The 12,349-nt window shown below is 47.5% G+C and overlaps 2 protein-coding genes across 2 annotated transcripts; one reads left to right on the top strand and one right to left on the bottom strand.

The window, feature by feature from the left end:
• Window positions 1-2,002: 2,002 nt before the first annotated feature.
• Window positions 2,003-3,158, top strand: LOC112881891 (induced stolen tip protein TUB8-like). Its single transcript, XM_025946800.1, has 2 exons — window positions 2,003-2,163; window positions 2,352-3,158. Exons 1-2 carry the CDS (start codon window positions 2,149-2,151, stop codon window positions 2,790-2,792), a joined length of 456 nt encoding a protein of 151 aa, XP_025802585.1. The 5' UTR covers window positions 2,003-2,148; the 3' UTR covers window positions 2,793-3,158.
• A 1,159-nt stretch (window positions 3,159-4,317) lies between these two features.
• LOC112881557 (E3 ubiquitin-protein ligase UPL5) lies at window positions 4,318-9,748 on the bottom strand. The gene is made up of 3 exons (XM_025946301.1): window positions 7,751-9,748; window positions 6,447-7,030; window positions 4,318-4,793 (listed from the first exon to the last, which is right to left on the bottom strand). The coding sequence occupies exons 1-3, from the start codon at window positions 9,516-9,518 to the stop codon at window positions 4,530-4,532; spliced, it is 2,616 nt and encodes an 871-aa protein (XP_025802086.1). The 5' UTR covers window positions 9,519-9,748; the 3' UTR covers window positions 4,318-4,529.
• Between the last annotated feature and the right edge of the window lie 2,601 nt (window positions 9,749-12,349).

Genomic DNA, 12,349 nt, shown 5'->3' on the forward strand with positions numbered 1-12,349 from the left:
AAAGTGTATATATTTCTAGTGTCTTAAACATCAAAAACAGATGGAAAAAAGAAGAAGGATCACTTGTATAATTGAAGTTTGGGTTTGCTCGTTTCAGTTATGTGAAATCAAAGCTTTTCTTCTTGGCCTAAAACCTTAGCTTGTAGTGGACCGGCCGGCCTTGAGCTAGCTGCCATGTGATCTTTCGGCAGCGATGAGCTATGCGAGTTTGCGGAAGCGATAATGTGGTGTCAGGCAGCCCCATTGGCCATTGCGGTGTACCACAAAACGAGCGTGACCTCGCTGTCGTGCTGATGAGATCCTTGCTTGCTTTCTCCATTATTTTGCGAGGCAAAGGTGATCGATGGACAACTACTCCTGCGGCGCAGCACAATCGGCTCAAACATTTTCTATGCTAACTTTTTTTTTGTTGATAAAGGTGCTGCCTAATCTCTGAGGCAACAGGACGAACAAGGTCCAAAGTTGATAGAGAGGCTGATCTATCCATCTGCCCTGATTGCCTGGAATGAACAAGCCATGGGTTAGGAATAGGTTTGGTTTGGTTTCTAACACACATGTGATGCATTGATGCACATGAACGCCGAACCGAAACTTGGCATTGCTGCCAAACTCTAGATGGCCGAATGGCCTGTCTAAGTTTTAGTTTGGCTCATGATCGACTCGAACCAAAGATGTCATATATATATATATATATAGTACATCTATTATTGAAGCTCGTAAAGGATTACAGTCCTTTAGACGAGAAAAAGAATGTAATGTACAGCACAGATTCATCGTTCAGAAAGTCCTAGCACTAGCTGCTAGCTATAGAGATGCAACCTACTACACCTTGATCTACGCATCGTAGCATTCCTCTCAGCAGTCAGCACTGCTCGGATGCACATTCACCGGTTCCAATTGCATTGTCCGCACGCCAACCCGACAAGCGCCTCTGTTCCCGCCACCTCTAATCTCGTACGAGCAAAGCATCACTAATCGATCTGTTCTCCCGTAACATAATCATGAAAAGCTTTGGAGGAATCTCTCTCGCTGATTTGGCCGCGGGGGACCGGGGGGCGGGGGGCCTCGATCGATCAGACGGTCCAGACGAGCGAGGCAATTAACTACGGAGGCCAAGGACGGCGCGGAACGTGCAGCAGCAATGAGATGGGCACCGCAAAGCCCTGCACGCGACGAGCACGACGAAGGCTACAACGCAAAAGGTACGGCGCGCTCTGCCTCCACACGGAGAAATGCGAGGCCACTTGCTCGTAGACTATTTGTGGTGATGAATCTGTCGCCGAGGCAGCTTTTGAGATTCTAAGTGTCAAGTAGTATGCGGCAAGGATCTGGAGAGTCCATTGGTCGTGGTGTGGCAGTACTATCATAATCGATGGTGAACTTTTGATCAAGTCTGTAGAAAAATATATCTACCTCTACAAATACCAACTAAATGCAGATGTTAGTTTGTTTTTCTACGAAAGGCACTACTGGAATCGACATGTTTCCGTAGAGCCACTAGCATTTTGCATTTTAGAGGAATGGGGTAAGCAATGAGTATGTAACACGAATCTTAAAGCTAACTCGACGACATGGGCAGAGCAACGCTACAAGCGAGAAACAACACTCGCCACCACGACGAGACCATTCGGCCAGATTTCACTTGGCCCCTTTCCTGGCACATGTACCGATCGATCCGTCAGCCTGCTGCGATCGCTTGATCTCCTCTCCTCCCCCGGTCTCGCCGGGCCTGTTGAGCGAAACAACCAAGGCACCGTGCACACCGGCCCTTTTGGACCCTTTCCATGTGTCACGGCTCATGGACACACCTCCTTTTGGTTCCAATGCATGACATGTTCATGTGTGCCTGTACAGCTCTCAAGATTCCCGATCACGATACGAAGGACAGCTCTTCATTATATTTCTTTTTTTTTGAAAAAAAAAATTGCCCTGGGTGATGACCCATTGTGTTCTCCTCATCCTGGCCTTGCCACCGGGCCTCTATATATAGTGCCCCCGTCTCAGCTCCTTGCTTCTCAGAACTCGCAGCTCCATCCCATTCTCTGATCGCTCGCTCTAGTTCAGTGTTAGCTACTCTTAGCTCTTACTGCAGCTAGCCAACTAGCCACTCTTCCTTGTAGCTAGCCATCAACCTTCTGCTCGTCAGCAATGGCCACTGCCGAGGTAGCTCGATCAGCATCATCCTTGTGATTCATATGCACGGATCATAACTCCTTTTTTTTATCGGAATGCTTGGGAATGTTTTGTGATTCCATCGATCGCTCGTCTTGATGAGCTCGATCTCGATCCTAGTAAAGCGAGATCAACTGAGTTTCTGACGTGTGTTTTTGTGCTCGCCGTGACACGTGCAGGTCCAGACCCCGACCGTCGTTGCGACCGAGGAGGCGCCCGCGGTGGAGACCCCGCCGGCGGCCGTCGCGGCCGAGGAGGCCCCCAAGGAGGAGGCCCCCGCGGCGGCCGGGGCCGTGGCCGAGGAGGCTGCCCCCGCCGAGGCCGTGGCCGAGACCAAGGAGGTGGAGCCGGCCGCCGAGCCGGAGGCCGAGGCGCCCAAGGAGCCCGAGCCGGCCGCTGCTGCCGAGGCGGAGCCAGCCGCCGCGGCTGAGGCCGAGGCGCCCAAAGAGGCGGAGGCAGAGCCGGCGGCCGCCGAGGAGGTGAAGGAGGCGGCGGCGTCGGCTGCCGAGCCGGAGCCAGCAGCCGCCGAGCCGGAGGCCGCCGCTCCCGCTGCCGAGGAAGCACCGGCCGCCGCTGAGGAGGCGCCCGCCGCGGAGGCCGAGAAGGCCAGCAGCGAGTGATGCCGCCGCGCGACGGCGCCCAGGGGTGGATGACGGCTCGCCGTGGCGTGGCAGTCGCGTGCCAGCGTGCGCACGTACACGGGGCACGTACTGGCTTGCTGTTCAGTACGCTACGGTTTACTTGTTCGCGTGTGTCTATCGTAGCTAGCCTAGCAGTAAGCTGCTGTGTGGGGGTGCTGCGGGCTGCCAGGAGTGGAGTGACGTGGGCTAAATAAAGTGTGTCGTGGTGTGGTGGGGCCCGGTGTCAGCGGCGCGGCGCCCCATGACTGCCGCTGCAACATTGTGTGTCTTTGTGTTCCTTCGTGTTCTGTTATCATGCATCGTACTCGTACCAACTTATCAGCCACGTTTGCGTTATCGTTTCTAGTTCCGTTCACCTGCATTGTGTGACATGACTAGCTGAATATGATGGTCTTGATGCTGCTAACCGTTCATCGGCAAATCCGCAAAGATTTTTGTCCAAGATCAGTGATGCTCAAAAGCTCAGAGCGCGGGAACCAGCCCAGAGCTTGAGATGCCATCGTGGCTCAGTTTGACCAGTTCGGCGGGCTCGGTCGCCGGATCGTGAACGCCGGCCGAATCCACCTAGCTGTGCGGCTGTGCCGCGCAGCACGGGCCTACGAAACATTCGGCCACGCATCACGCCGACGTGCCGTGTCGTCCTCGAACACGATCCGTACGTGCATGAGTGCACCCCCCACCAGCGGTGAGCTGTGACTGTGAGCCTATTCCGTCGATGGCCTCCAGCGGCCGCTCAGGACTGTCGGACGGTGCGGTGCCGACGCCTGGTAGGCTGGTGCACGGCGCTGCCGCCGCCGTCGCCGTCGCCGTCGCGGGTCCCGGGATTCTCAAATCAGCCGAGCGCAGCCCGATGGATGTTCGCCGAGGATGTGACGGCCTGTCGTCGCAGTATATGCCAGCAACGCGTTCTTCCTTGATGGCCGTCACTCCCATCGGCGACGCAGCGCTGCTCCTGTACCAGATCCAAAAGGAGAAGAAACTGACTGCAGTTAGCTTAGCGGGCGTCTGCTGAAGAATTCTTCTCAGATTTCACTGGGGTATCCGGTTACAACGAGCATGCACAGATACATGTTGTGGCCACTGGCCAGTGGTAACGAAAATATCTGCGATTCAGAATTTGTTCCAGATGCCAAGCGCCGGGCTGGGCTAAGCCATAAGAACCCGATGTCAGGACATTTCTCAGAGAGCATCTGCCTATGCTTACCATGAGCTTCCATCCGAGGCAAAACATGTCTGAGAGTTGAGCAGAATTTGCCAGTTAGATAAAATTAGGGGGGAAACCGAATTTCGGATCCTGCCCATTCGAGCTGAACAGACCGTGAAAGCATTACCTAAGTCAACTTCCTTCCGATCACAAGGCAGTCCCATGCTTTTGTCCGGTACGGATCAACCAGAATAACCCATCAGCAGTTCAATGGTAGTCGGAGCTCGTCAGCACAATGCAGCTACTTGCGCACGTCGTTACATTACTGCCACCAGCTGACCGCGCAGCATCACACACATCTGGAAATAAAAGAAATCTGCTTTCTACCAATTCCATCTACATTAGGTTAAGTGTCTCAGAACACTAACTCACGGTACATACAAAAAAAGAGAGAAAAAAAGAAGAAGAAACAAAATAAGACAGCCTATTACCTTCATTCAAGCTTGTAGGATCAGATTCAATGAGATAACAGGATGGGACTACCCTACGATATGTACAGAATATACCGGCAACTACCATGTACCGAAGCTGCAGCTCACATGCTCTTGTGTGATCTTCTGCAGCTGGTTTTCCATCATTTTCAAGGATGTATAAGGAGGGAGGCAGAGGCGGTAGAAGCAGGTCTGAGACGATGGGAGACGATCAGGTGAGTCGGATGTCTTGTATATGTACAGTTTGGAGCTCAGCCCCCCAAAGCCGTCTGATGGTAAGTACTTCACTGAAGTCCAGAAGAAGAGGAGCTGCCTCTGTTGCTCGATTGGCATGCGCTCGACTGCCTGCAGTATGAACAAATAAGTATCCAAGCATGCAAGAAACTGATTGGCAATACATAATGGTGCTGCTCTATAAGAAAGCTGAATTTCTTGACAGATATGCATGCAAGATAACAAGGGAAAGCTAGCCATGTTTCAGACAACGTCAAAGCAGGGCAATGTGTTATCACTTTGCCGCCACACTTCGATAGTCCACTATATAAATACTGGTCGATATCAGCAAAAGAACCAGGTCCTGGCTCCTGTTGATGAAGCTCCAACCAAATGTGCATCCGCAACAACATGAGAAAAGTTGTTCTCATCTCACTTACACAAGCATTAACAAGAATTGTATGAGGTAACTAAACTAAAGTTTACAAAATGAATTAAGAACATTGATTTGTTTATTTGCGCAGAGCCGCCAAAAAGGTAGAAATATGGTGCAATCATGTCCTATTGATACTAAAACATAAGCAGCCATGTAGACCAATGGTAGAGTGTAAGGTTCTAGTGGTTGAGGTCTTGGGTTTATACCCACTATGGCACTCTCCTTAAAATTACAGACACATAGTTTCCTCCTGTGCATTCTCATTAAAAGAACAGAAGAAAAAATACACTGCCCGTATATCCATGATTAACTTGCTTGTTGGTGAATCCAACATACAATGTCATCAACTGACTTTTTGATGTAGCGTACTAGCGTAGCACCAAGGATCAAGCTAATAGCCTAGTTTCAATTAGTAGCTTGCATCGATAAGATTAAGAGATGAATGGGATAAAAGGACTATGTTGCTAAGCATATACCAGTCAGTCATCTACCTCCAAAATTCTGGACAAAGCTACAGTCAAAACTAAAATAGTAAAGGATTTCATCACAATGATGTGGGAACTACAAATTTCAAGGGCAATGTATCCAAAGTCCTTGAACAGTAGGCTTGGCTAACTAATGCATCTCATCATGGGATAAACTAAACAAACCGTAACACTAAAGTTCAACCTCATGGTTTAAACAGACAAAAACTAGATTCGACTTTGTTTTGCTTCCTTTGCACGCACCACATAATGTTTTGGCTTGATTTACAGCCTACAAGTTCAGAATCTGTTGGGATTGTGATCAACCAAGACAAAAAAAAACATTTCAAGCACAAACCAAGACATAATGTCTATACGCCTGTACCATATGTTGCCATGTTGGAAGAGACAGATATATACGATGGCAAATTAAATTCATGAACTGCTATGACGAAATGATAGAGGCAGAAAAAAAAAGGACAGCTAGGTAAAGCACATCAAGGAAAAATTATACCATACTTTGGAAAATGTAAATTTCTGCAGTGATAGCGTATGATTAGCCATTTTTATTGGGATAGGAATGTATATAATTGCATGTCTTTTAAAAAGTAGCTACGTATCAGAAGTGAATGATGCTGTTATCACACACATTTATATTAGGATTGTGTCTCACAACACATGTACATGTACCACATGCACTGACCTGATTGGTCTGCAAAAATGATTGAAATTTTGGTTTTCCCACAAAATCTAACAGAGTTTACTGAGAAATGGTATGTTTGCATGAGAAATTGAGCATACAACAGAAGACAGTCAAAACATAAAGCAGCACCACAAACTCATAATTGGTGATAGAATGCATTTATACAAAGCAATACAACATACCTTCCAGAACCAAGTAATCAGGCGATCCTTTTCTTTGTAGCCATTATATTGAGTATGTGATTTCCAATCTTGCAGATTTATTGTGTCGTTGCTTCCTCCTAGCAGTCGGTCTAAGTCTTCCAGATCTAAGCACTCAAAAAATTCTTTACGGCGATCAGGATTAACTAGTATGTCAGTAAATCCTTGGGTGAAATGGGTTAGCTGAGCTGAAATAGAGTCCACAAAGGTGTTCTTAATAAGAAGATCAATGTATTGATCTCTGTTTCTGATATTCACACTGATATCCTGCCCTCCTGGGCAAAGGTCAATAATCTCTCGAGTACCTAATTCATGAGCTCCTCGGGAAAATGTTAGGTATAGATCATCAATTTCAGAAGCATTCATCTCCAGAATCCTTTTGCAGCTTGCATATTTGACAGGATCTGCCACAGAAATATCTTCTAGTGTAATACTTCTCCCAGCAAGATGCAAGAACAGGGTACGGTCTAGCACAATTCCGACTTGCACTTTATGCATCAAGGCTAATCCAATTATTCGTCCCGCAAAAGTGAAGTACTTCAGATGCAATGGATCCACAGCAGATGCTGCAATGTGCAGATAACTGTCAAAGGTTAGAGGATATAGGAGCAACATCACTGTGGACATCAGTTGTCCAAAATATAATGGTCAAATAAGAAACAATTAAATAGAAAAAAATAAAGCCAAAGGTGGAACAATAACTATAATAAGTTGGGGATGGCTATTGTCTTCATAGGCGGACTGTCAACATACAAACTGCATCATAATCTTCTCATTTCATGAACATAATCATGGCAGCTATGAGGGCCCATACTGCATAATGAAAACTACAACATCACAGCTTACTATTGACTTCATCAAGTGATATAATACTTCTTTGGTCAAGCTTAGGCTTATCACATAGGGCACTTTCAGGATTGATAAGCTCAACAAAACAGAGTACATGATAAGTTAAAAGTTACATTTTATAGTAGGTGAATTTTTCTTATATGTGATTGTAGTAAGCAAAACGTGCACGATGTATGCAACTAAACAGCCCAGCAAAGTTGGGAAGGACAAGGCTCTACAAGACTGCTGTCCTTTGGGAAATACATGCACTCAAATTTTCAAAATTTCGACTATCATTATGTATTCAAATATTCAGCTTGGATACATGAAAATCACATGGCAGATTTGATCCTCAACTAAAGAGTATATTAAGCCCCACAAGTTTGAAGTCGCTTAGTTATAGTGCCACAACAATATAACTATATGTGAAGTTGTAAGATAGTACCCAGGAAACTTACTTTCATTCAAGTAGAACCTTCGTTTATCCTCAGGACAAGGCGAGAAGAGAACTTGCTTCGGACTGAAAAGAGCTTGGCACACCAAACAAAACCATTCCCTCAGAACCCCAGGCCCTGTAGCTTCCTCATTCTTAAACTCCATAAACAGCCCACCTCGAAGTTCACTGTGTTTCGCCTGTGCGATGTAATTAAAGGATTCATCAAGTAAATGTGACCGATCAATCAACATCTCATGCAGCTCCCCGAAATCATCCTTCCCTTCAGGGAGCATCATGAAGACTAAATTCCTTCTTGCCTCAAAGCAGAGGAGATTCTTATGCTTCACGAGCCAATGGAGACGCTCATTTCTCTTGGAACAGCGGACAAGTGCATTGAGCGGTGCCCTGTGTGCCATCAACACAAGCTGTAGGTTGTGCCCCACATCCTCATAAATCGCTGAGATGAAATCAAGTTCAGTCAACACAACCAGGATGTGTGATCGAGCGGCCCATATGGTTTGACTTTCCGTGACCCCAATGCTATCTGATGACAATGACAGGTCCATTTCCAACCTCTTCAAGCACTCATCCAACCTTTTCAACATGTCCATCGACATGTTATGGAACCTCCACATCCATGTGTTACCATGCTCAGACTCCCTGCTGTACAGATTCCTGGGCATCGACCCCTCACCGGATATCCAATGACGTGCCTGCTGGCACATCACTTTAAAGAAATTTGAGAACTCATCAAGATCAATAGGTGAGACCATCATGGACATGGATGCGAGTCCTTCAAGGACCACATCCACTGTTTCACGGGCAAATGGCAGGATTTGCTCGATCAACCTGGTTGGCGAGTTCATGGACGGGGGGAGCCTGGGCCGACTGGATAACACTGATGCAAGTGAACGCCGGCATGATCTATAGAGTACTTCCTTCTTGCCCGCAGCCAAGGAAAGCAACCGGCAAAATTCAAGCAGAACTGGCGCAGTCAAGACAAGCACGTCCATCGGTAAAGACGAAGGGTCCGTGGCGATAAAGCATTTGATGGCACGCTCGGCGTATGAGCGAAAGGCGGACTTTGAGAGGTAGAGGCGAACCAACGCTAAGGCGGCGCCCGCCTGCAGGAAGATGTCGAGGTACTCCGCCGCGTGGTCCCCCGTGGCCCGGTCTTCACCACCTGGAGCACCGCGATCGTGGCGGGAAAGGCCGAGGTTGGCGCGGTGGGCGCGGAGGATGAACTCCTTGACGAGCTCGTCGAGGGAGAAGGCAGCGGCGGGGACGCTGGCGGCCCCGGACTCGGCGCCGGCGGCGGTGGCGGCGATGTGCGCCGCGAGCTGCCACGCGTGCGGGTGCTGAGTGGATCGGAGTCGGGCCGCGAGGTGCAGAGTGGAGTCCTGCGGGAGGCGGAGCTCGGCGAGGGTGACCTCCGGTGGGAGCTGCCGCCCCGCGTAGAGGAGCCGCAAATCGCGGCCGTACCCGCAGGCGCCGAGGTGGTCGAGCACGGCGCCGACCGTGTCGTCCCACCCGGCGTGCATCGCGATGGTCTTGGAGTCGGTGGCGCGCACGAAGAAGTGCGCCTCCCGCGGCGACGCGGGGGGCGACGAGGCGGCCGCCGCCGCGGAGGCGCCATCGGCCCCCGAAGCGGAGGCGGAGGCCGACGAGGACGGCTCGGCGGCTCCGGCGTGGGCCATCAGCGGCTGCTTGGATGACGGGGGGAGCGCATGATCGGGCGCGTCGCGGCGGCGCTTGGGGTTGCGGCGGTGGCAGGCTAAAGCGGCGGACATGCTTAGATCGGATTCATCGGGGTCGGGGAGGGCGGAATTGGGGCCGCGGCGGAGGGGAGGAGGTGGGGGGAGGGGGTTTAGGAGGACCGGAATTTGGGGGAGGAAGCAGCAGGAATGGGGGTGGGGGGAGTGTGAGATGGACGACGACGGAGCAGTTTGTTTGGGTCTCCCTTTTCCTTTCTTCCTCCTCGGTTGATCACGCTTTGGCGTTTTGTTTAGGTTCCCCTTTGTTTCAGCTCTCCTCGAATGGCTTTTCAGGGTTCACTTGATTTTTATCGTGGCCTTTTTGATCCAGTTGCTGCGGGGGTTTCGTGCATTCTCACCTCTCGCAGCTAGACCTGTTCATTTTACGGGCCAGGCTGGGCTCGGGCTGGGCTGGGCTTGAACCGGGCCAAGAAAACCCAGTTTGTTTCGGGCCCAAAAATCGGTGCCCAAGACCCATCCAATAACTGCAAAATCAAATCCAACTCGGGCTGAGCTGCCATCATTTTTAAGTGCAAAAAAATGACTTAATTGCTTGGGCTGGCTCTAAATTATTATTGGGACGGGCTCCCGCTTGGACCGAACATGTTTGGCCCTAAATCTACACACAGCACTACCAAGTACCATACATCATGCCATCTATCAGGTTGGGAGATTTTGTTTTGATTTTTTTAAAGTGGTTTCTTAGCTGTTCCATCCATTAGATAGATATATCTTTGAAGATTTTGGTTTCCTTCATGCCATCCTGCTAGGTTTACCAAAAATCTTAACTGATTGATAAAAAAAATACACTTTTCTTTATTTTCTTAGTGACCTTAAACTGGTTGCTGTGTGTTGACACGTGTCCTGTCATTCCCTCATGTGTTTTCCATGTGAAATCGAGAATTATTTGTTCAATTTTTATTATGCTCTCCCTTGTGCACTAGCAATAGAAGTTCAGAGGGGTGACAAATTTCACTAGCCCAAATTCCTTATGAATGTAATTTGGTAGCTGATGCCTCAGCGTAGCATGGTGCTAATCTAGTTGGGAACGAGTCATAGTTCGTTGGATCAGTTTTCGTGTCACGAGGCTAGTGAGTTCACTAAAGCCAACATTTTACGTGGCGTTGCGGCTATAGCCACAACATCCAGCAAGCACTAACTGCAGCCACAGCCAGCATGAGGGAACGGATACAATAAGATATGTTCTCATTCTAAAAAAGACTATGCATGCTTATAATATTCTAATAAAAAATTCCATTCTCTTCAACTTGTTTTCCACTCTAAGAGTAGACTATATAACATTGGCATACAGTCTGTCTATCATAGATTTTTTTTTTGCTGATTGCTTACACAGAGTTCATAGAAGCTATATCGCACCGTTAATAATGGCACAAACTAAATAGGAAATCATTAATGAACTTTTTTACTTTTATTTCTTGTGTAAGCTTTGACAGAGCTGCAACGTAAATCCATGATGTAGCACGTCCTCATGATCTCGTTGGCGTTTTTTTCACGCGATAAAAACAAGAATTTGCATTTGCGATGTATCTTTTATATTCCTCTAACGTTATATTTTTTTATTATAATATACACATCAATCATTGTATCTAGGAACTACTTTGTTTGGATTTTTTGGTATTTATTTTTCGTATATTTATTCAAGTCTAGATTATGATGGGCATCACCCTATAGTTAGAGATGGAAATATTTCAAGATATATACTTTGTTCCCAAATAGAGTACATGTTACAAATTATACTTTGTATGTTGAGTTTGGATATTAGAAAATGACTAGACTTGTCCCAAATGTAGTTTCGTAAAAGTATTTCTTTTGTTATATGTCAAAACTATGTACTGTAGACTGTCTGAATGTGAACAATGTAACTCATTTACATTTGGAATGAGTAATAGCAACTTTGCTAAAATCCAAATAATTCATGTGCAAAAGGGTAAAGTTTCAAAAAAATTATTTGCGCACGTACTTACAAATGGTATTTATTTTGAATCAAATATCGCAGATGATATATCGTATGCAATGAATACTCTATCCATCCTGAAATATAATGGATTCTCTTAAAATATTCTAGATTTGATCAAGATCGTAGAAAAATATTAATATCTACAATTTCAAATGAGCCTGGTTAGATCTATCATTAAATATATTTCCATAATCCACTTCTTTAATGTGGTAGATGTCATTACTATTATCTATAAGCTTGGTCACCAAAAGATTTGGGAAAAAAGAGGACCAATGATACAGCGTGTTATCTTCTTTCGAGAAAAAGAAGTGTCATACATTCACGTAACGCTCAGAGATAAGAACGTCACCGAAAGCTGCGTTTTATATGCCGCAAAGGTCAGACGGCAAAGATGCCCATTAGTTGCTATGCCGTGGTTTATAAGCAGCCACATTATATTATTGCAATTTGGGGGGATCAAGGTCGTCGACCTTCCTCGTTCACCGCGTTCGGTAGGTGCCCTTTGACACCTGCAGCTTTGTTTGCATTGGCAGAGAAACTTCTGAGTGAATGTTGTTGAACAGTCATATGGAGCGGGTCATAGAGGTCATTCACTGCACGTGTGACAGAACTTTATTTCTGGTGACTGTCATGACGAGGATTGAGGAGAGTTTTACCTCTCCGAAGTGCAATTATCCTGGCAGGCTTCATCGTCAGCGTCCCTATGGCCGGGCCCCACGAGAGTACGAGATCAACCGCCGGTGGCAGCCCAGCTGAGCTCCGCGTGATCGGCTAAAAGCGGGAGAGCTGCTGGGCTGCCAAGCCCCGTGCGCTTGTATTCCAGTCCAGTCAGAAGTTCGGTTTACATTCTTAAACTATCGCAAAAATTTAATTTTCAATCTTTAACTAT

Source organism: Panicum hallii, chromosome 2, assembly GCF_002211085.1.
Source record: "Panicum hallii strain FIL2 chromosome 2, PHallii_v3.1, whole genome shotgun sequence".
Lineage (NCBI taxonomy): Eukaryota > Viridiplantae > Streptophyta > Magnoliopsida > Poales > Poaceae > Panicum > Panicum hallii.

Bases quoted from the DNA above. Each gene is read 5' to 3' on its own strand.
- LOC112881557 (XM_025946301.1), bottom strand. From the start codon at position 9,518: ATGTCCGCCGCTTTAGCCTGCCACCGCCGCAACCCCAAGCGCCGCCGC. The intron at 7,031-7,750 runs GTAAGTTTCCTG...TGCACATTGCAG, and splicing joins AAGGTTCTACTTGAATGAAA to CATCTGCTGTGGATCCATTG. The intron at 4,794-6,446 runs GTATGTTGTATT...TTCATACTGCAG, and splicing joins TGATTACTTGGTTCTGGAAG to GCAGTCGAGCGCATGCCAAT.